The sequence below is a fragment of the Thunnus thynnus genome, chromosome 11 (assembly GCF_963924715.1).
Source record: "Thunnus thynnus chromosome 11, fThuThy2.1, whole genome shotgun sequence".
Taxonomy (NCBI): Eukaryota; Metazoa; Chordata; class Actinopteri; order Scombriformes; family Scombridae; genus Thunnus; species Thunnus thynnus.
This window is the reverse complement of record NC_089527.1, coordinates 6,903,539-6,925,011: the sequence shown is the minus strand read 5'-3', so window position 1 is coordinate 6,925,011 and position 21,473 is coordinate 6,903,539. Positions and strand designations below refer to the sequence as shown.

The window sequence follows — 21,473 nt, the reverse complement described above, 5'->3', positions numbered from 1 at the left end:
ATGCAAGTCTACATTTTTCTATTTTATTTTAAGTTATCTTAAAATAAAAAAGCAACATCCTCATAGATACAGAGTTTGCTAAATAAAGAACACAAGACTACAAGATTCAACTTGTTCAACTCAAATTGTTAAGCTGATATTATCATTTGTAATGAAAAAAAAGTATTACATTCAAAACAAATGCAAAATAGAAGTATCTTGACTAGTGGTGTCCAACTTTTGGAGCCCACTGTATATACATTTCTAATAGCAAAAATTCTTCTATTTATGTGCATTTTTTGTTGTCGTTTTTATTTCACAACGTCTGTTTACTATGTCAATAAAGCCCCTTTGAACTGAAATTAAAACTGAATTTAACATGCAGCATGAAAGGACAGGTTCACAATTTTTTCAAGTCTGTCTTCAAACACACTGATTCCCAACCTCGGGGTCCCGCCCCCCACTAGAGGCTTCACAGTGGGCCACAAGGCCTTCTTGATTTGAAGGGGTCTAAGAAAACTAAATAAATACAGTATATCATATCTCATCAATTTCTGTGAAGAGAATGACTAAATGTAATTCTTATTTTTAAAGTCAAGATTGTTATTTAAGACATAAACTTAAAAAATGAACACAAGCTATGTTCACTGAGCCTTCACTCTCTGCTAAATTACCTTGTCCTGTATTAGAAGAGTACACAGTTAAATCTATCTATCTATCTATCTATCTATCTATCTATCTATCTATCTATCTATCTATCTATCTATCTATCTATCTATCTAATATTCGCCACTTTAAGACACCATTTCCCAGAAATCTCTGCACCACATAAGTGATGTCACCTGATCAAGAAGAGGGTGTGCTAATGTTTACAACCACTGGGCTGTCAATAAGTTTATCGCAGTAACTGTGATTTTGTCGATATTTGAGCAATAGATGAAAAGAAAAGTAAACAATGACGCAAACTAAATGACTTCTTCTCGCATGCAGGTAAGAAAAGCACCTTAATTGAGCATTTTTTTATTTCTTAATCAATACAAGCTGGTTAGCGCTTAGCTAGCCCGTCAACGTTAGTTTTCTGACATTGATAAACAACTAAACGTTGCACAACAATGTTAACGTGACTGACTCATGTTAACTAGACAGATTAGCTGGACTTGCATGACGCCTTTCTATGAACTATTAACGTTACATTTAAACACTAAACAGTAGTTGCTGACCTCTAGTCTGTAACAGTTAAATTGCTACTAAAACAGCTAGCTTGCAAGCTATTTCGTTAGCTTTCAGTCGTTGAGGAGGCAGCTCAACTCACCACGAGAAGTTTAATCTGGATTTACTCATAGCTACACGGTACCAGATGGAAAACTGCATATTTACTGACTATTATGATGTGTTTCTTACAGTACAGCTCTACACACTCTGCTAAACCTGCAGCCATCCACAGCTGATATTTAGCCACTTTGCACTTATTGCAATACTTGCATTTATCACCCAGGAAAGTCGACATGCAAACATATTTTTCTTTAATAAGTCTTTGGTGGCTTTACAGTCACGTAGCATTTCCACTGCTGTTTGCTCAGACGTTGCAGAAACAGTGCAGTACAGAGTGACATCAGTTCTGTTTTCTTTTTGTGGCAGGTTTATGTCCACTGTGAGCCGCCTGGTTGGTCTTGACTCACACTGACTGAGCTGACATCTGGAAAGAACATTTCAGTGTAAATTTACTCGTTAAACAGGTGCGTATTGCAATGTGAAAATGCTTTTGCTCTTAGAGTATTGTATCTTTTACTTTTATGCTGTTTTACTACAACTCTGGCTTGCTGGATTATTGACCAGTATGACAGGTTTGTGTTGACACTGGCTGTTGTGTTCACTGTCACAGTCCCGCACGATCAGAGAGGCTTTGAGAGGCTGTTGTTAATCGTCACTTTAGACTACTTAATGTAATGAAACAGAGCTAAACAGCCCATCACAATTTCTCTGAAGCCAAGCCGATGTCTTCGAGTTGCATTTTTTTTGTCAGACCAACAGTCCAAAACACAAAGATATTAAATTTGCAAAGATATAAAATAGAGAGATGCAGGAAATCCTCACATTTTCGAAGCTGGTTCCAGTAAATGTTTGGTTTCTGAGTTTGATAAATGGCTTAAAACAATTTGTCCAAATAGTTTGTGATCAATTTTCTGTCAATTGGCTAATCTAATTAATAGTTGACAATGTTTCAGCCCAAATTTTAAGTTGTTGACATGTGCTGCCATAACAGAATATCTGCAACATGTTATACATCATATTTGCATGATTTCTGTATTTTGAGTACGTTATGAGACACAGAGCTGACTAACTGTGACACTGTTAGAACCTATGAAGTCATTCATGTGTTCATCCATGCATCTCTTATCACCAGCGTCCCGATGGAGTGGGTGTTCATTATGAACCGGATGAGCTCTCAGGGCAGCTCGGCAGCCCAGCGGAGACGAATGGCGCTCGGGGTGGTGATACTCCTGCTGGTGGATGTCATCTGGGTAGCTTCTTCAGAGCTAACATCGGTAAGTCACAGTCGCTCAGTTTTCCCAAACCTGCTGGTGCAAAATGGGTTACAGTAATGAAATGAGAGAGGAGGTGCAGATGTACTCAATTACCAGAGTGTGTTGAGATGTTCTGGGATCAGGAACTTGATTATGTGTTTGAACCGTTTGGATGACATAACTTTGCCCTTCTGCCCTCGAACATGTGGTTGATAAAGTACTCAAAGCCTTAACTAGTGAATATCACTACTGCAGCGCCGTTAGACGTGAAAGTCCAAAATCTAAATTTTTACTTATGTTTAATTAATTGTTTTTTATTTATTTGTACATTAAAAAGATATTTTTTAATTTTAGTAAAAAAAAAAACTGCATATACTCAGCTATACATGAATTCAAAGTGATCTCTCCTAAAAACTCAAGACAAGATAAACAGAATTACATTAAGTGAGACTAATGAGGAGTTTAAAGTCTATTTCAAAGTAAAGAAGAAAGAGAATGAATTCCACAAAACAGCCTTTTTATCTAAATGAAGATTTATCCACATTACTGAAACATAAATGAAGATGTTCAGACTGTCTAGAATATGAATAAATGCTTGAATTAGTCTTTTTCATTCCATTTTAGCGCTGAAATAACATTTCATAAATGAACATACAAGTTAATTCTTATTAAAGACAGTTAAAAGTTAAAGATTGTGGAAAAAGTGGAGCTGAGGATTTATAACGATAAGAATTATTTTGAACTATAAACAGTTTGAGATTTGAGGAATATGTAAGTTTACTCATATTAGTAATAAAATGCTAAGTGTTCCCTTTTTTATAATGTTAAATTATTGATGTGTTGAACATTATAGGTGCTCTAATTACCTGCTGGACAGTTAAAGTTAGAGACCATCTCAAAGCAATCAGAGAGATTTACTAGATTAAAAACGCAGCGATTCCCTCTGCAATGTTGTGGAATGAAAGTATCAAGTGTTAGGTTATATTACTTTCCTCCTGTGCTCTATACTATAAATATAACTGGACAAACTAGAAATGCAAAAGAACACACAGTACAGTAAACAGCAGGAGAGCCCTGTGAGGGGAAAATGAGGTTAAACATATTTAAATTGAGAGTGCAGACCTGTGGAGCCGAACCTGCTGCTCGAAGGCATAAAAATGAAGTCTTTCCAGCCTGCAACGCACGTCGGTCGACTAATAAACAAACTGCTTTCTCCTGTTTATTCTTCCCGCAGTACATTTTCAAGCGACAGGAGTACAACAAACCCTTCTTCAGCACCTTCACCAAAACCTCCATGTTTGTGCTGTATTTGCTGGGTTTCCTGTTGTGGCGGCCCTGGAGGCAGCAGTGTACCGGCACTTTGAAACGCCGGCACTCTGCGTTTGTAAGTAGTCAAACTACACTCTCACCACATGAGGGCGCTACTCTCTTAAAGGATAACTTCACTGTTTTTCAACCCACTCCTTACTAAATGTGTTTTTTTTTATTTAAGACTTTGCATTTCACAACATCTGATAGGTGTAATTTTGAGAAGTCCTGCTGCAAGAAACCATCCTTTCTTTCTTTCTTGTGACATCTGCTTGAAAGCTGTAGAAAACATTATAAGAAGTGACTGTTTTTGTGATCGGTGAGTCAGTCTGGCTACACTTCAATAAGCAGATGATCCTGTTTTTTCAAATCCTAAAAGACTGTCACGTTGGACCGTGTTTTAGTCCAGTTAAAAGGTTCTTTTCTTGCAAATAAAATGATTTTTTTGTGCTATTCACATTCAGAAATGATTGCAAACAACATTTTAACAGAGCTTGGGTTGTAAAACAGTGAATCTGTCCTTTAAGACAAAATGTAAATAGTTAAAAGGACGAGTTTTTCAAGTCTTCTTTAAAACAGCAGTCAGATGACCGAATGAGCACTGAAACAGGTTCCTCCTGTTCATACGGACCATTAGAAGATCCCTTCATAATGCACTTACAATGTACATCCATAGTCCTTCTCTGCAAAAATGTATTTAAAAGTTTATCTGCAGATAATATAAAGCTTTGACAGTCTGAGTCAGTCCAATAACGTGGATATCTTACAGGGTTTTTTTGTGCGTCCAAGGACAGTGTTATTCAGCTGCAGTTGAAGGATCGTAACAAGAAAAGGGAATTTAGCTGTAAAAAGACTGTAACTTTGAAAGATGTTGACTTGATTTGACCCATGTGGATGTTAAACTTTTAAATACATTTTTGCACAGAAGGAGGACTGTGGATTTTGTTCCCCATCACTTATATATTGTAAGTGCATTATGAAGGGATCTTCTAATGATTACAGCAAGAAAAACAGGTTTTAATGTTCATTTGGGCTCCTGACTGTTGTGAACCCGTCCTATGAAGTCAGATTTTTGTTTATCATCTGTAAGTTGATTTTTTTTTTTTTTTTTAATTGCATCTTTCTACAGTTTGCTGATGCTGAGGCCTACTTTGCCTCCTGCACCACTGACACCACTGTGAACAACTGTTTGGTACGTAGTTTAAATAAAGACTCTACTAGTTGAAGGTGTAACGTGTGTTGACGGCTAATCTGTCGGCAGTGGAGGAGTCACTTTTTTAAGGGTTGGTGTAGCAGCAGCAGCTTCCAACTCTTTTAACAGCTATAAATAACCGACTTTCTTTCCCTGTGGTGCAGAGTGAACCGCTGTATGTGCCGGTGAAGTTCCAGGACGTCCCTGCAGATCACTCAAATTGTTTAATTGGAGACTGTGAATCTTGTGAGTACACGGCTGACGTCGTCTCTGTTTTAAAAGAGAACATGAAGCACTTCTGATTGTTTTAAAGACTTCATGAGTATTTTCATTCATTCATTCATTTCATTTCATTGTTGAAATATGACATTTGACCAACAGAAGGCGCTGCTGAGCTATGAAAATACAGTATTTACTATTAGAAACAGCTTTCTGACTATCAAACTTTGTTCTCTTTCACATACCGTCATACTTTCAAACCAAACATGAGGATTACACTGTTTTCCCTTCGCAGAGCAGTGGAAAAAACTGTTTTTGGATATCAGTTTATCACACTTAACTGATGCATTAGTGCAACATTAGTGCATCAGTACAATAAGACGTGTTTCTCTCTGCCTCCATCGTTCACTCCTCTCTCTCCTTTTCTACCTTCCAGCAGCTTCCAAAAAGCAGCGAGTGCGTTTTAGTAACATAATGGAGGTGCGTCAGCTGCCCTCTACTCAAGCCCTGGAGGCCAAACTGTCCCGTATGTCCTACCCAGCCGCCAAGGACCATGAGGCCATGTTGCGCACGGTGGGCAAGCTAACCGTCACCGATGTAGCCAAAATCAGCTTCTTCTTCTGCTTCGTGGTGAGTACAAGTTCGCTTTTGAATTAAAAGGTACAGTTTGTAGGATTTAGTGGCATCTAGCGGTGAGGATTGAGGATTGAAACCAATGTAAAGTAGAATTATCAACTTTCTGCCTCGTAAAAGTACGATTTCTGGCAGAGCTGTTGTGTTGGATTACGTTAGATTGCACAAGTGTTCCTAATAAAGTGCTTGGTGAGTATATAATACAAGACAAAACAACCACAAAGAAAGGTTACATACATTTTTTTTTTTGTTCCTGTGTCAGAAGTTATAAGATGTTTCTGATATACCGTATGTCACATTTTCTATCCTCTGTTCCTCCTCCAGTGGTTCCTGGCTAACCTGTCGTATCAGGAAGCTCTGTCTGACACGCAGGTCGCCATCGTCAACATTCTGTCATCCACCTCAGGTGACTATTGTACCTCTTTGACAGCAAAAAATAAAACCTTTTCTGTCATCTGGAGATCTGGAGACAGTTTTACAAGCTCAAAATGCAAAATGCAGCAGCGAGACTCCTCACTGGTTCCAAGAAGAAAGACCACGTCTCCTTGATACCAGTGAAATACAGAATTGATTTTAGGATTCTGTTATTTATTTTTAAAGCTATGCAGCCTACGTCTCTGATCTCCTCAGCCCATATTCTGCATCCAGTTACTCCTCCATGTTTAATGTTCTTAGTCAGATCTTCCCCCATCTATCTCCACTTTTAAATTCCAGCTAAAGATCTGTTGTCTTTGAGTCCCCTTTAGTTTTAATATAATGATAAAATAGTTTAAATTTTGTCTGCTACAGTCACTATTTTTTTATATAATTATTTGCCTCTATTTTAAAATTTCTCTGTAAAGCACTTTAGTCAACACCTGCTGCACCTCCAGGTCTATGTTTATATTCTGGGGCTCTTTGGAATATCTTTGCATGATTTACAGGTAAAAACTCCTTATTTATCTTATACTGGTCCTTTATGCAGCCCCTCAGTTCAGCCTCTGTCTGAAACAGATGATCACCTCCTGATGAACCCGCTCTATTCTGATTGGCCAATTCTTGGAAGCTGCCCCTCAGCAGACTTCTGCCAAGCCCCCAGGAACAGCACCGGGCTGTGAAGCCAAATGGTGTAATTACAACGTCACGTGACGCTATTGGGCCCTAAAAGACTTTTTCCCATAGACTGACATTGTGAAAGAGACGTCCATAAATCAGCGGACAATTTTTTTTAAGTATAACAACCCCCACAAAATGACTCGTCTCACTACCAGAATTTGATCCGTTTGGTCCAAAAGCCTAAAAGAGCCACATTGGGCTCTATGGGCCCAATGAACCCGGAAGATCTGGGTAATTTTATACGCGGAAGTCGAACTTTTTTGGCTTCATGCACCAATGAGCAACTTTCATAGGAATGAACGGGGCCCCGCCTCCGACGCTGTATCCAGTTCTCTTTATACATCCATGACTTCTGCCAGCTTTCTTTACTCAAAATATAAACTTCCCAAATACATCCGTACCTGTTTGAGCCCGAATCAGATCCGAAATATGCGAGTGGACGACACAAACAACCCGTTGAACAACCTATGTAAAAACCTTATTAACAAAGGCTACTTAAACATACGTCCACCACACGTTCTGTAACTTTGACGATGTTTAAAATTGACATTCAACATCATAACAGTGTAAAAATAACAGGAAATTACAAAAAGTATGATATGTCCTCTTTAAATGAGCCCTATAGATAAACTTGACTTGAAGACTGAAGTGAAAATGGATTGAAAAAGGTTACGTCTTGTTGGCCATCATACGTTATTTTAACCTGAAGGAAAGTACTATCAGCTGTCTGATTGAACTCTTGTTCTTTCCCTCTTCAGGTCTGTTTACGCTCATCTTGGCAGCCATATTTCCCAGTAACAGCAGTGACCGTTTCACCTTGTCCAAACTGTTAGCCGTGGCTCTGAGGTAAGTGCTTAATGAAATTGCTGAATGAAAGTGCTGGTGTTTGAGGGGAGGAGGGCATGCTGGGAAGTTTCAGTACTTTGTTCAGTGTATTTGCATGAGTTGATGTATTGTTTTATGTTGTTTGTGCTTCTGTAATGTATCTCCCATGCTTTCTATTTTCTAAAAGTTTTTTTAGCTGTTGAAATTCAGTGTTATTGTATCAACCAAGAGCTTAAAAGATACAGCTGGTGGTATTTTATCTTTTTTTATTATCAAATCTCATGAAAAGACTCAAACTAACAATGGATTTACTGTGCTAACAAGTATCGTCTGTGGATCCAGTTGCACTGTTTCACAGGGTGAATTATCCTTTCATTATGATGAACACAGTCGGCGCGGTTCGTTCCTCTCAGCTTGTGGTAATTACATCTGAGTACATTTGACGCCATGTGGGTCCACAAAATCCAATCTCTCTTGTTGAGTATTGTTAGCAGACTGTTCAAACTCATCACGGTGATCAGTGTCTGACCCGACATGGTCGTTTTCTCAAAGTCATTTTCTCACCGAGTAGTCAGAGATCAGGCGGTTTTATTTATTTATTACACAGAGGTAGATTCAAGGTGTCGCACAGAGAAGTTAAAGGTAGAGTCAGTAGTTCTGGAGAAAGACTGTTGATATTTGAACTAAACACCCAAACAAATACACCCCATCAGAAGCTCCGCCACCCAAATTCACGGACGTGCATTGCCATGGCGATGACCAAACAAGAAATATGTTGTAATCCAGAGTGATGCGTCAGCTGTTCCTCTCACACATGTTCGTGTGAGAGGAACAGTCCATCCAGACTCTCCGCCTCTCTGCAGCCTCCCCCAACTTCTCGTCTCCGTCCACAGAAGCAGCCGTCTGTCAGCTGCAGCGGCCGGACAAACTGCCTGCACCGTGCCGACTGACAGCAGACACTTACTGAACCAAAACAGTTTGCACGTTGGCTCCGTGGGAAGAAATCAACAGTGTTTGTATTTATTGATTCACTGATACAGTTAATAAGTTAAAAAAAACCCACATATACAGCAGGATATTTGTGTGATTTAAACAGCTGCCTGCTCTGATCACGCTTCGCTAAACGTGTCAGAAACAGACTCGGAGCGTAAAAAAAAAACACAGGGGTTCTCTGTGAGACTGTTTTGGATGCAGTGTGGATTAATACATTTAATAAAACGGAAGCGTATCTGTTCTGTGAGTAAACACTCTTATGTGAATTGGCCACAGCCTCTCTCTCTCTCTCTCCCACCGATCAATGGCTGCTGGAGACGGGAGACTCGTCACGTCCTCACACAGACAGCTGCTCTGATGACTTCTCCCCGTCCTGTCCTGTCCTGTCCTGTGCACGAGCACGAGCATGAACGCCCCCTGCTGTTGATTGGCTGGAATAGCATGTGTTTGTTTCCCCATTCACAGAGCCACTGCCACTGCTGCTGTGTATGAACACACAGAAGGGACAGCTAGCGGACTGTGAGGAGATATTCACTGACTTTAACAAAACGTGTGTTGAACAGTCTTTCTCCAGAATCACTGAATCTACATTTAAAGCAACACAAAGTTAAAACAGAAGCAAAGTAAAAGATATAAAATCGATATAGAAATAAAATAAGATTAAAAATATTACAACAATATTAAGACCTTGAATTTTAAGGGCATTGAGTTAAAAGCTCCTGAGGACAATGAGGTTATAGTCTTGATTTCGAGGCTTCCTGAGACCATCAGGCGGTTGGTTCCGGCTCAGTGCTGCATAATGACTGAAAAATGTTTCCCCCCTTTGTTTAGATTTTACTATCAGTTCACTCCCTGGTGATCCGGGGTTATATTGCTCAAGCATATCAGTCATATATTCAGGGGCCAAATTCCATGTAGAGATTTATAAATGAGTAATAAATATCTGTGGGTTACTGGAAACCAGTGTAGAGACTTTAAGACTGGGTTGATGTGGTCTGTCCTGTTGGTTTTGGTCAGAACTGAATTTTGAGTAAGTTGCAGGTGTCTGATGGTCTTTTTTAGGAAGTCTTGTCACAAGTCGATTGCGGTGATCAACTTTGCTGGAGATAAAAGCATGAATCAGTTTATTCTAATCTTGTTTTGTCACAAGACTTTAGCTGTGATAAGTAGTTTAAGCAGTGTAAACACAGAACAGCATCTCTGGTTATGCACTATGATTTGTGACAGAATAAATCAACATGATTTAATGACGTCTCTACTGGAGGAGGTGGAAATCTCTTTTTTTCTAACCCCATTAAAGACGCATAAGGTTCAGATCAAGTTGGAGTGCAGCATCTTGACAACTACTGGACAGATTTCCTTAAAATATGTTGTAGATACAGTATTCATGGTCGCCAGAGGATACTTGTCTTTGTGATGTCCTGATCTTTCTTCTAACGCCACATTCAGAACTAAAATATAAACTTTGAACACAGGATTTAATGTATTGACCCTTTATTGACCCTATCATCTTGTCCTATTGCAGCATGGCATAATTTTTGTATAAGGCTGTAAGGTCTGTTTTTAAAATGGGGGGAAATTGGGAAATATGCTTATTTGTTTTCTTGATCGTTACCACTTTCATGTCTGTAAATATGAATCTACAACCAGGAGACTTAGCTTAGCTTAGCATAAAGACTGGAAACGGGGAAACAGCTAGCGTGGCTCTCTCTAAAGTTCAAAAAGCCCACCAACACCTTTTAAAGCTCACTAATTAACACGTTATATCTCATTTGTTAAATCCAGTGTAAAAACCACAATTCCTTTTTACAGAACTCTGCTGGTACAGGTTCTGGTTGGCTGATTTTGATTCCCCCCCCCCCCCCCCCCCCATTTCTAGTCTTTATGCTAAGCTAAGGACTTTAAAACGGAGAAGAGCTGGTTTTTGGCAGAAGCAGCCCTGAACAAACAGTCTTGTTTACCTGCCTGTTCATGTTTGTATCTCTCTTGTTTAGCATGGGAGGCGTTGCCCTCGTCAGCCTCTCCAGCATGGACAACCCCGATGAGAAAGGCGTCTCAGGTATCTGCTCACGTCACGTCACCACCGGTTTCTTAAATACTGTTGAATGAATAGAGTTTTAAACCTTCTTTCTAAACGTTTTTTTCCTGAAGGTTCTCTGTGGTCACTGGCCGGGGCGATACTGTACGCCGTCTACATCGTCATGATAAAGAGACGAGTGGATCGGGAGGATAAGCTCGACATTCCTATGTTCTTCGGTAAGCAGATACTCTGTTGTCGCCACCGCTGTGGCTGACGGAGGTCGTGTTCAGAGCGGTCTAAATGTGATACTCCTGTGTTTCCGTTCCAGGGTTTGTGGGTCTGTTCAACCTGCTGCTGCTGTGGCCCGGCTTCCTCCTGCTGCACTACACGGGCTTCGAGGCCTTCGAGCTTCCCAGCCAGCTGGTGTGGACGTACATCCTCATTAACGGGCTCATCGGAACCGTTCTCTCGGAGTTCCTCTGGCTCTGGTGAGCACCTGACCCATAATGTGTTCACGTCACAACTCCTGACACCGAATTACATCTTCATAAGGACGTTTGGTGCTTTTACTGGAGCAGTTTTCTATACTGAAAGTCTAAACTGTTGTATTTGTTGGACTTATATACACAATTTCAACAATGTGACCAGTAATGTTTCTTTCTCTCCACAGGGGCTGTTTCCTCACATCATCTCTAATCGGGACTCTGGCTCTCAGCCTCACCATCCCGCTCTCTATTATAGCAGATATTTGTATGCAGAAGGTTTGTTTCCCCACTTGAGCTACTTAGCAATCATAGTTTGAAATAAGTTTCACCATGTTGTTTGTTTGGTACTGGCAAGACTCCAGTTTTGCGGAGAGAAGACCAGAGCAGATTGCAAAATGAAGAAAAGTCCTGATAATTTCAGTTTGTTTAAACATTTATCTTGAAATGTTTATGAATGTTTGTCATGTTAGTTTTAACCAAACTCCCCAGTGTTTCATCCAGTCTTCCCAGTGTTGGTTAATATGTTGGTTACGAGTCATTTTGGGATTACTGGAAGTCATGTTATTTTACACGAAAATCATTAAATACACATTACACATCATTTAATCAATTTAATGTTATAGTAAATATTTTCCAAGGAGAGGATCATATAATTTGTCGTATTTAAACATACTTTTATAACTTATTCTAATAATCTGAAGTCCAGCAATGAAAGTGTAAAAAAAAAATTACCGTTTGCTTTTTGTGTTGACAGGTGCGTTTCTCGTGGTTATTTTTTGCCGGGGCGGTTCCTGTCTTCCTCTCCTTCTTCATCGCTGCGCTCTTATGTCACTATAACAACTGGGACCCTGTCTTGGTGGGGCTGAGGAGAGTATACGCCTTCATCTGGAGGAAACATCGCATTCAGAGGTACAAACAGTAATTTTGTTAGTTAAAAAAAAATTTGCATTTGGCATCTAATTCTCAAAAGTTAAAGCACCTGCTGGACCCGACCCAACCTGGGACACAAGGCTGTAATTTTGTGATTATTAATGTTATTTCTTTTTAAAAGACAAAGTTATATAATTGCTATGGAAAGGCTTTCTCATGATTTTCTTGATGAATTACCGTATTGGCCTGAATATAAGACGACTCCGCTTTTCAAACAGTTGTCACTTCACACTTGTCCTGTTGGGAAAGTTTCCCAGAGTTACTATTTATCCAAGTTGAAGAGTTTTCCTCCTTGAAGGAAATAATATCATTAAAGCAGAATGTAAGACCCTCATTTATGTAGCTTTGACACTCCGTCCAGTCAGACTGTTACAAGTGTTGAAATTATTTTCTCCAGCTGACACCACTTTTCAGACAACCTCCAGAAACTCTTGCAGGTTAAACCGAGCTAAGAAAACACTTTTAGTGCTGAGTTAAGCTGTGCCATGCTAGGCCAACCCATGATAAAATATGTCGCCACTACAGCCTCACAGCAGGGGATAACCAAGCCGCGCTGCTGCAGTCGTGCTCGCTGGCAGGGCTGACAGCGGCCGACCGACCTGTGATGTGACACCTCTCCTCCCCTCAGACAAGCTGACTCAACTCACGTCGTTGCTGGAGATCAGAGAGAAAGCTGTTTTATTTTAGTCTCTGTGTTCAGCTCTCAGTACTTTTGTAGCTTCTAACTGAATTTTTGTGGTTTGATGTTTAGTTTGTCTCCTGCGTCCCTGTTTGTACTTTCAGATATCTGTACCTTAACTTTTTAGTCTGGTTAACTCGACCTCTGGATCATTTTCCCTCTTGGTGCGATTCGTTTGGGCAGGTGTGAACACAGTAATCGCACTCGGGCGTAGACCAAAACAACCGCACCTAGACGCCTCAGAGGAGGTGGTCTCAGTCCGGTCCCAAATGAACTCTGGAGCAGTTAGTTTGTGGTGGGAACGTGACCCAACCTTGATCAACCAGAAACTGAATCAAAGTCGAACCTGGACTAGTGAATTGTAGTATGTTGTATTTCGTCAGTGGACCTTCTTCTTGTGTTAATTTTCTTGCTCCCGCCCCAGACTCATCTGACCAATGAATGAAGTCAACGTTCTCACGTGGCTTCTGGTGTCGAATTTTGGCTCGCTCTGATTTTTCTCTGTGAAAAGAAACAGAACCAAGTTCACCAACTCATCAACTGATTTGGACCAGAGCGAAAGAACTATAGGTGTGAAAATGTCCTGTTTCCTGATCGTTTTCAGTCATATTGGAGTCGTGTTAAGTCACTGCTGATGAAAACCCAACATTTCCTTGTTTTGCTGTTTCAAATTAAAAGCTTTTAAATGATAAAGTGATTAATGGGAGACTTTTATCGTGAAGAATTTATAGGAAATCGAAGTCGAACCTGGACTAGTGGATTGTAGTATGTTGTATTTGGTTAGTGGACCTCCTTCAGGACCTTCCTCCTGTGTTAATGTTCTTGCTCCCACCCCAGACACATCTAATCAATGAGTGAAGTCAACGTTCTCACGTGGCTTCTGGTGCTGCATTTTGACTCGCTTGGATTTTTCTCTGTGTGAAAAGAAACAGAACCAAGTTCACCAACTCATCAACTGATTTTGACCAGACCGAAAGAACTATAGGTGTGAAAACGTCCTGTTTCCTGATCGCTTTCAGTCATATCACAGTCGTGTTAAGTCACCGCTGATGAAAACCCAACATTTCCTTGTTTTGCTGTTTCAAATTAAAAGCTTGTAAATGATAAAATAATGGGAGACTTTAATCGTGAAGAATTTATATGAAGAGCTTCGTTAACAGTGCTGTTTTAATGCAAAAAACCATTTGACACAAGATCTGGAGATATTTGGAGCTATTGGATCAGTAAATCAGTCGTAGAGAGGACACAGTGAGATGTTCGATGAAGAGCTGCAAGACAACAGGCTCTGCATTTCTGCTAACAGCTCACCTCCAACAGGTAAACAACTTGTTTTACTTTGCCGTGCTGTGCTGTGGAAAAACAATCACAGCTTGTGCCAGCTTGACTCAAGTGCTCCCAGCATGGCTCGGCACGACCAACCCCGAACACCATAACAGACCCACCATAAACAGACTGGAAGAAACTCGCTAGCCTAGCAACACTGAGGCTACAAACTACCCATAATGCAGTGCTCTCTGTAGGTGTTACAGCAGTATACTTTCATTTGAAAAGGATCTTGTGAGCACGTCAAATAAAAGACAACCCACACTTCTCAGAAATATCGTCTCATATTCGGGCCAATACGGTGCATTTGGAAATACTCCAACCGACAAAAAAATATCCCGAACCCGACCAGACACATGAGCAGATGTCGGGATGCTGAACTCTTGGTTTCAGTCCCTGTATACAACTTTACCACAAGGTCATGACTGTGTCACTTTTAACAAACATAAAGGCGATGAAGCGTTCTTTCTGAGGGATTATCAATCACAAGAAAGTCTCAAATCTCTGCAACTTAATGTTCATAAAATACCTGATTATGAACAGCCTAATATAATATAATATAATATAAGGCTAAAAGGATAAACTTGACTTGCTTAAGGAATACATAACCACTGGTGCTAAAAAAATAAAGCCACTTTCTGCTGTTTTAAGTAAATGGAGACAAAAAAAGGGTTTCCTGTATTACTTTGACTACTGCAGAATAATCACATTAATATATCAACACCAAAAACTGTCACTTCCAGGTGTCTTTCTTTTTCTCAATAGGTTATTAGTCATCTGTCTTTGTAGCATCGAATGCGGTTACTATGGCATTGGTGACGCAATTGAGAAAAGAGTGTAAACAGGCGTGCAAGCCTAATGGATGGAAGTGCTGCTCTTAGGAATTTGTTAAAAGCAAATGGAAGTTATTTCTATACACAAACACATCTGGGACCTAAGTGAGATTGCACTCGAATCTGTACAGGAAGTGATTTTGTGATGAAAACGTTTTTCAATTGAGAGCTTCCAAAGTTTTAAATGGAGAGCGAGTTGTTGTTGTTTCATTGTGTTACAGTATGTGACCCATTAAAAGATGATTTGACCTTAACGCTGACAGACACTTAAAGTCTTTTCTTCTGTGACATTTTTACAAGGACAATAGACTCCCATTTGTAGCTCACAGCCTCGCCGCATTAAGTCTGTAATCAGATGTACATGCTTGACTGAATATCCCCTCTGCGGCAGTTACGCTCTCCATTCTTCTGTGAACGCTTGTTCCCATTTGCTGAGGGATGATTATAATAATGATGGTTGTCAAAATGATGACTGTGATGATGATTGACACCTCGTTTCCCCCCCCCTCCCTCCTTCCCCCCCCCCCCCCCCCCCCCCCAGACTGCCGGAAGACAGCGAGCAGTGTGAAAGCCTTATTCCTCTACACACCGTCTCCCCAAACGAAGGAAGCTTCTGTTCGTGATCCAACGGTCAAACACAAAGTAAAGCACTCTGTTCCTACTTCCTGCTTTTGACTGGTGTGACTGGTGTGACTGGTGTGTTAGTGTGTAAATGTGAAGAAGAGTTGCAACGGTTAATCGATGGACAGAAAATGAATCGGCAGCTATTTTGATAATCGATAAATCGTTTGTTGCTCATAGAGAGAAGAAATATATTTATCGAGGCCACATTTTACTATATTGAGGATTCAAAACGCTATTTCATACGAATCAACCAAAAACATGGGAATGAATTTGTATCTTGTGTGCACGCCATAGCATTTTAAGTGCTCGATGTAGTAAAACGTGGCCTTGATATATACTTTTTTTTTTTTCTCTCTCTATGACCACTCCAGGGCTCTGTAGTTCTGAGCAATTTTTTAAGAGAAAAAAATAATAAAACTCTTAAATGTGAATATTTTCTGGTTTCTTTAGTCCTCTATGACAGTAAACTGAATATATTTGGGATTGTGGACTAAACAAGACATTTTTATCATTTTTGCCTCTTTTTGCATTAATTGATTAATTGTTTGGTCTATAAAATGTCTGAAAACAGTGAAAAATGTTGAGATGACGTCCTCAAATGTCTTGTTTTGTCCTGAACAACAGTCTCAACCTGAAGATGTTCAGTTTACTGTCATAGAAGATGAAAGAAAACAGAAAATATTCACATTTAAGAAGCTGGGACCAGAGAATTTTGGACATTTTTTCTTAAAAAAATGACTCAAAATGGTTAATCAATTATCTAAATAGTTAATCAATTAATTTTCTGTCCAATGACTAATCAGGCCAAGTCCATTTTTATTTATGTAGCTCAATATCACAACTTTGCCTCAGAGGGGCTTTACAATCTGTACAGCAACACAACGTCCTCTATTCTTACATCCTTGATTAGAATGAGGAAAAACTTGATTAACTTGAAGAACAATTAATCAACTAATCATTGCAGCTCTAGATTTAAGTAATCTGCAACTTCATTATATAATTAAGACCAATGAAAAGCCCTTTGTTGACTCATTTGGTGACAGTTGAACTAACTGCAGCCTCTATGTTTTTAATGTTAATAATGGATCAAATGTTTAATATGAAATGAGTCTCTGACAGTCATCACTCTCCTGTTCTTCTCAACTCCTCTCAGCTTTAAAGCCTTTTCCAGCCTACAATAGTCGCTTTTTATCAACCTCGTTTCCAACCGCAGCAGGCAGCCGTTTTCAGGGAAAAAGCTTCAATAAACCAGCCGTCCACGTCCTGCTCAGCACCAAACAACAAACACACAAAGTTAACAACTAGCTGCTGAACACAGAGGAGCATTTAACAGCTTAAAGAGCCAAATATATCACTCAGGAGTTAAACCAAAAACTAAAGATGATGTTGATTCATGCTTTCTGGATGTCTAAATAGGTGATTTAAGGTAATTCATGTAAATAATAAGTTTTATTTTTAGCTTGTTCTGCTTCCCAGAACGCCCCCCTAAAAAGCATCTTTAATGATAAACTTTGAATAGACTTGTTTTCCAAACCGGACCAGACGAGTTAACGAGAACTCAGACTCTCTGGCCGCTGTTTCTCTTTGAACATCTGTCATGCATTTGTCAGACGCCCTCAGTGTTTGGACATGGTGATGATCAAGAGAGACAGAAGACGAGCAGGACAGGATGATCGTCACGTAAATATTTTAAAATCTTAGATTGGCCACCCACTCCACAAAGTCTGCGTCTCTTCACTATTCATAGGTTTAGTCAGGCTTTGCTCATCTGCCTCCCAAAGCCGCAAAAGTAATTGCCGGCAGGGCAGAGAGAGATTTCTGAACTCGGCATGTGGCTTCTAATAAAGGAGTTAGAGGGAGGGAATGAAAACAGTACAATTTAGGATAGACTTAAGCTTGTCTGCTGGGTGTGTTGCGTCTAACAGAGGAGATGAGTTTGTGTCTGTCACATCTGTGGATCCGCATGCATAGAAGTGAAGCTGCAACTGAGGATTATTTCACTATGGATCCACTCTTTGATTATTTGTTTCAGTTAACTTATTAATTGTTTCATCTATACAGTGTCAAAAAAACACCAATCAGAGCCGAATTTATCATCTTCACTTTGCTTGTTTTGTCCAAAACCCCCAAAATATTCAATTCATAAGAATATAAAAAGAGAAATCCTTATTTTAGAGAAGTTAGACCCTTTTTTGAATTTATAAATGATGAATGAACAGGATGTTATTAATACTGGAACCATTAGTACCATCAACTCTGAATATTATGCTCAAACACCAAAAGGAAAATTTATTTATTTATTTATTTTTATTATCTACAATGACAGAAATAAAATTCTAGCAGAGGAATAATGAATCCTTAAAGTAGCCAAATTATTTAATGCGTCTGTTTAATGGCTTTTATTGATTAAAGAGGTAGAGTTGAGGGAATGAAGGGAGGAGAGATAGACGGGGGAACGTAAGGCTGGACGTTAACCGCTGATGGGTCGGTTCACCAGCAGGACGCCTTTAAAGACTTCAAATTTAAATATATTTCATGTTAAAATACTGGAGCCCCTGTCACTTGAGCCCTTTTCAGACGTGTAATATGTATAAAAATATGTATAAAATCTACTAAAAACCACTCAGCTCTGTAAATTTCATCTGTGTTCTACTTATTAGCGCAGGTAGTCTTGCTTTTAATTTGACAAGTTTACATTATTAATTTCTAGTTGACGTTGTGGGTGTGTGATGTGCTGTTGTATGTTTTGATCGTGGGATGACCGCGGATGTAAGTTAGCTTTGAGCTAACTCTGGTACATCATTTATAACTACTAATAGTAACATTATTGGCTTCATCAAGCTGTTAGAGTGATATAGATTACTTGTTAATGTTCATTATGACTTATTATCAGTTGAATGTTGTTGAGAAAAGTCAAAGTTTATTTATTTAAAGTGCAAAATAACACCAGCGTGTCTCAATACACGTAAAAACAGTATTAAAAGAATTGATCTGTAGATATTTCCGTGTATAAAATCTGCACATAATTCTTGTCTGGCTCTACTTTTCTCATCCTGTTTTTTTTTGTTTTTTGTGTCTCAAGGTGGCAGACGTGGATCTCGCTGAGCTGACAATCTGGAAGCTTTCAGAGACGATGAACTACCGCAGTGCCTACGATTAAAGCTATTTATTTTCTACAGTGTTCAGACCGCCCATCCATTTCTACATACACGCTCGACCGAGGAGCTGTTTTTACTTTTTTTTTTCTTTTTTTTTTTTTGACGCGTCTGTTTAAAAAAAAAAGAAAAAAAGAAAAAAGAAACTCTTATGGTACTCAAGGTGCTGGACATTATCAGTGATTACTAATAGTGTCATGTGACCAAATGAACTGGTACATGTTGAACTTGATCAGAACACTAATAGAGGTGGAGCGTTTGTTTTTTTTTTTTAAAAAAAGGTCTGAATCGATGGAAAGGAGATTGTTCTCATCAATGAAGCTCTGGACAATCTGTCCAAAACCCTGCTTACACCCACGCACACACACACACACACACACACACACACACTGAGGCAGGATATCAGTGAAGCGCCTCCTTGAATTACATACAGCAGCACTGTCACTAATTTCAACACCTGCATCTGTTGAAATTAGCGCCATCTGGAGTGTCATCGCACTAATTTTCCTTCCGTTTCATCCGTGATTCTTTCTTTACAAATTGTCCATGTGACACATCTGTACGACTAGAATCAACCAGCTACAGGAGCTGCTGCTCAGAGTGACCTCCAGGTGTGTGTGTGTGTGTGTGTTGTGAGATATTTTTCATCTCTTTAAGGCCTCCAGGTGACGCCAACACTTTCCTGACAGGGTTGAATATTTTAATTTAGGGCTGCATCTGATGATAATTCTCATTATCGGTTAATCTGCAGAAGAGTTTCGTCTTCAAAATGTCAGAAAATAGAGAAAACAGTTCAAGGTAACATATTCAAATTGCTTATTTTATTTAACTGAACTGTTCAAAATCCAAAAATATTCAGATTATTATCATATCTGACAAAAAAAGCATCAAATCCTCACATTTAAGAATCTGGAACAAGTGATTTTTGGCATTTTTGCTTTAAAAATAACGATTGAACGGTTATCAAAATAGTTGCTGGTTAATTTTCTGTCGATGAACAAATCGATTAATCGACCAAATCGTTGCAGCTCTAACAGAAAATATCCTTCAAGTCTGAGACTCGTCTTGATTTTCTTCCGTCAGAGAAACCTTTGTTAGTCTGATGTTTTTGGATGTGAAGAACGACGACATCAACCCACCGTTAACGAGAAAGCATCTTTCATATCTTCCTCCTCTTCCTCTCGACAGTGCTGGATCATGAAGACAAACTGTGATAGAGACATAGTCTTTGTTGTTTTTTTTAATGAATATGAACTGATAGTAAGCCTTCCGCTATAAGCTACAAACCGCCTTGCTGCAATAACGGTCGTCTGCTCGGAAAAAAACGAGCGGTTTTCATAAATGGGTGTAAATACTGTACACAGTGAACATTTAACACAAGTATTGATGTTTTTGTTTGTGAAATTCAGATGACCACTAAAGATTCCTCTTCTCAGATTATGTGTTATTTTATGTTTTATGTATCAGCCAAATTTAACTTGCAACTGAGATTATATGATCCTTTTTTTTTTTTTCCATTTTTCAAAAGCAAAAAAAAAAAAAAAAATTATTTACCCTGTTTGTGATTTCCTGTGATGAGATAAAAAGCATTTCTTTTAGTAGCCTCAGTGTCTGTCACGTAATCCAGGATGTAAACACTACAGTTTGAAGGTGAATCGTCCATGTTGTTCCTCTCATCCTGTTAAATGTCAGACTTGTGTGTGTGTGTGTGTGTGTGTGTGTTTGTTTGTACATCTTCATCATCTACGGAGTGTTTTTTTACTGCACTCGTCACTGACTGGACGCATGAAGTGGAGGAAGTAATAATCCGCCTGTGAGGGTAAATTAACAGGTTGAGCACTTTAAGTGAGACACATAAACTCGTCTACTTCATGTTCATTATTACATTTTTTGTTTGTTTTGTTTGTTTATTTTGTTTCCATCCCACCTTCTGTCATGATTGCGAGTATGAAAGCTTTTCAAGGATCATCACATTACAAGTGGTGATATTTCCCCACGTTGACTTTATCACTGGTGCTTGTGGAATCATTGATATGATTTTTTTCTTTCTCAGGTACTTTGTTCTGTTTGTTTGTTTGTTTGTTTGTTTGTTTTTTTAAAAAATCTGAATGGTTTCTTTGTCTTTTAAGTTTCATGAATTAATTTGTTATACGATCTTAAAGAAACTCATGAGAAAAGCTGTAATAGAAACGTCTCTTTTATCAACTTAAGCTCTTGTAATTATCCTTTTTATTTTGCGAGCCTGTTTTCATAGTTACACTGCACTATTAAAACATATCTTTTTAAATCTGTGTGTCAAATTTCATGTTACATTACAGAATCATACTTTTGAAAACACATTTTAAATGTTAAGATGTGTTGAAACTGTGTTTATTTCTCTGAGATTATATTTGCATGTATTTGCTGTGTTATCTCCGGACTATGTCGTCTAATGAGGTGTTCGAGCCTGAAGGGATGAATCCTTGTTGTTTTTGTGCTGTTTTATTATGACTAATATTCAGAAATATTGGAACAGATTCCTGTGAGATGCTAAACGAGAGAGAAATGAGAATTTGCTCATTGATCAGAAGTTTTGTGCAAATGCTGCCCAAGAAATACGACTCCACTGGGCCACACGGGGGCGCTACAACAACAAACTGTATGTTTTGGATTATA

At 39.0% G+C, this 21,473-nt stretch overlaps 1 protein-coding gene across 2 annotated transcripts; it reads left to right on the top strand.

Moving 5' to 3' along the window:
- The first annotated feature begins 810 nt into the window (after nucleotides 1–810).
- On the top strand, nucleotides 811–20,910 carry LOC137192356 (solute carrier family 35 member F5-like). 2 transcript variants are annotated; one of them, XM_067602956.1, is made up of 16 exons: nucleotides 811–969; nucleotides 1,618–1,715; nucleotides 2,384–2,525; nucleotides 3,739–3,888; nucleotides 4,942–5,004; nucleotides 5,169–5,250; nucleotides 5,663–5,853; nucleotides 6,181–6,262; nucleotides 7,710–7,797; nucleotides 10,764–10,828; nucleotides 10,921–11,025; nucleotides 11,118–11,277; nucleotides 11,460–11,550; nucleotides 12,029–12,183; nucleotides 15,581–15,681; nucleotides 18,746–20,910. In XM_067602956.1, exons 3-15 carry the CDS (start codon nucleotides 2,391–2,393, stop codon nucleotides 15,660–15,662), a joined length of 1,449 nt encoding a protein of 482 aa, XP_067459057.1. In that variant the 5' UTR covers nucleotides 811–969; nucleotides 1,618–1,715; nucleotides 2,384–2,390; the 3' UTR covers nucleotides 15,663–15,681; nucleotides 18,746–20,910. The 2 variants fall into 2 exon arrangements, with proteins under 2 accessions (XP_067459057.1, XP_067459056.1); XM_067602955.1 differs by having other exon boundaries at nucleotides 5,660–5,853.
- Nucleotides 20,911–21,473: the final 563 nt, after the last annotated feature.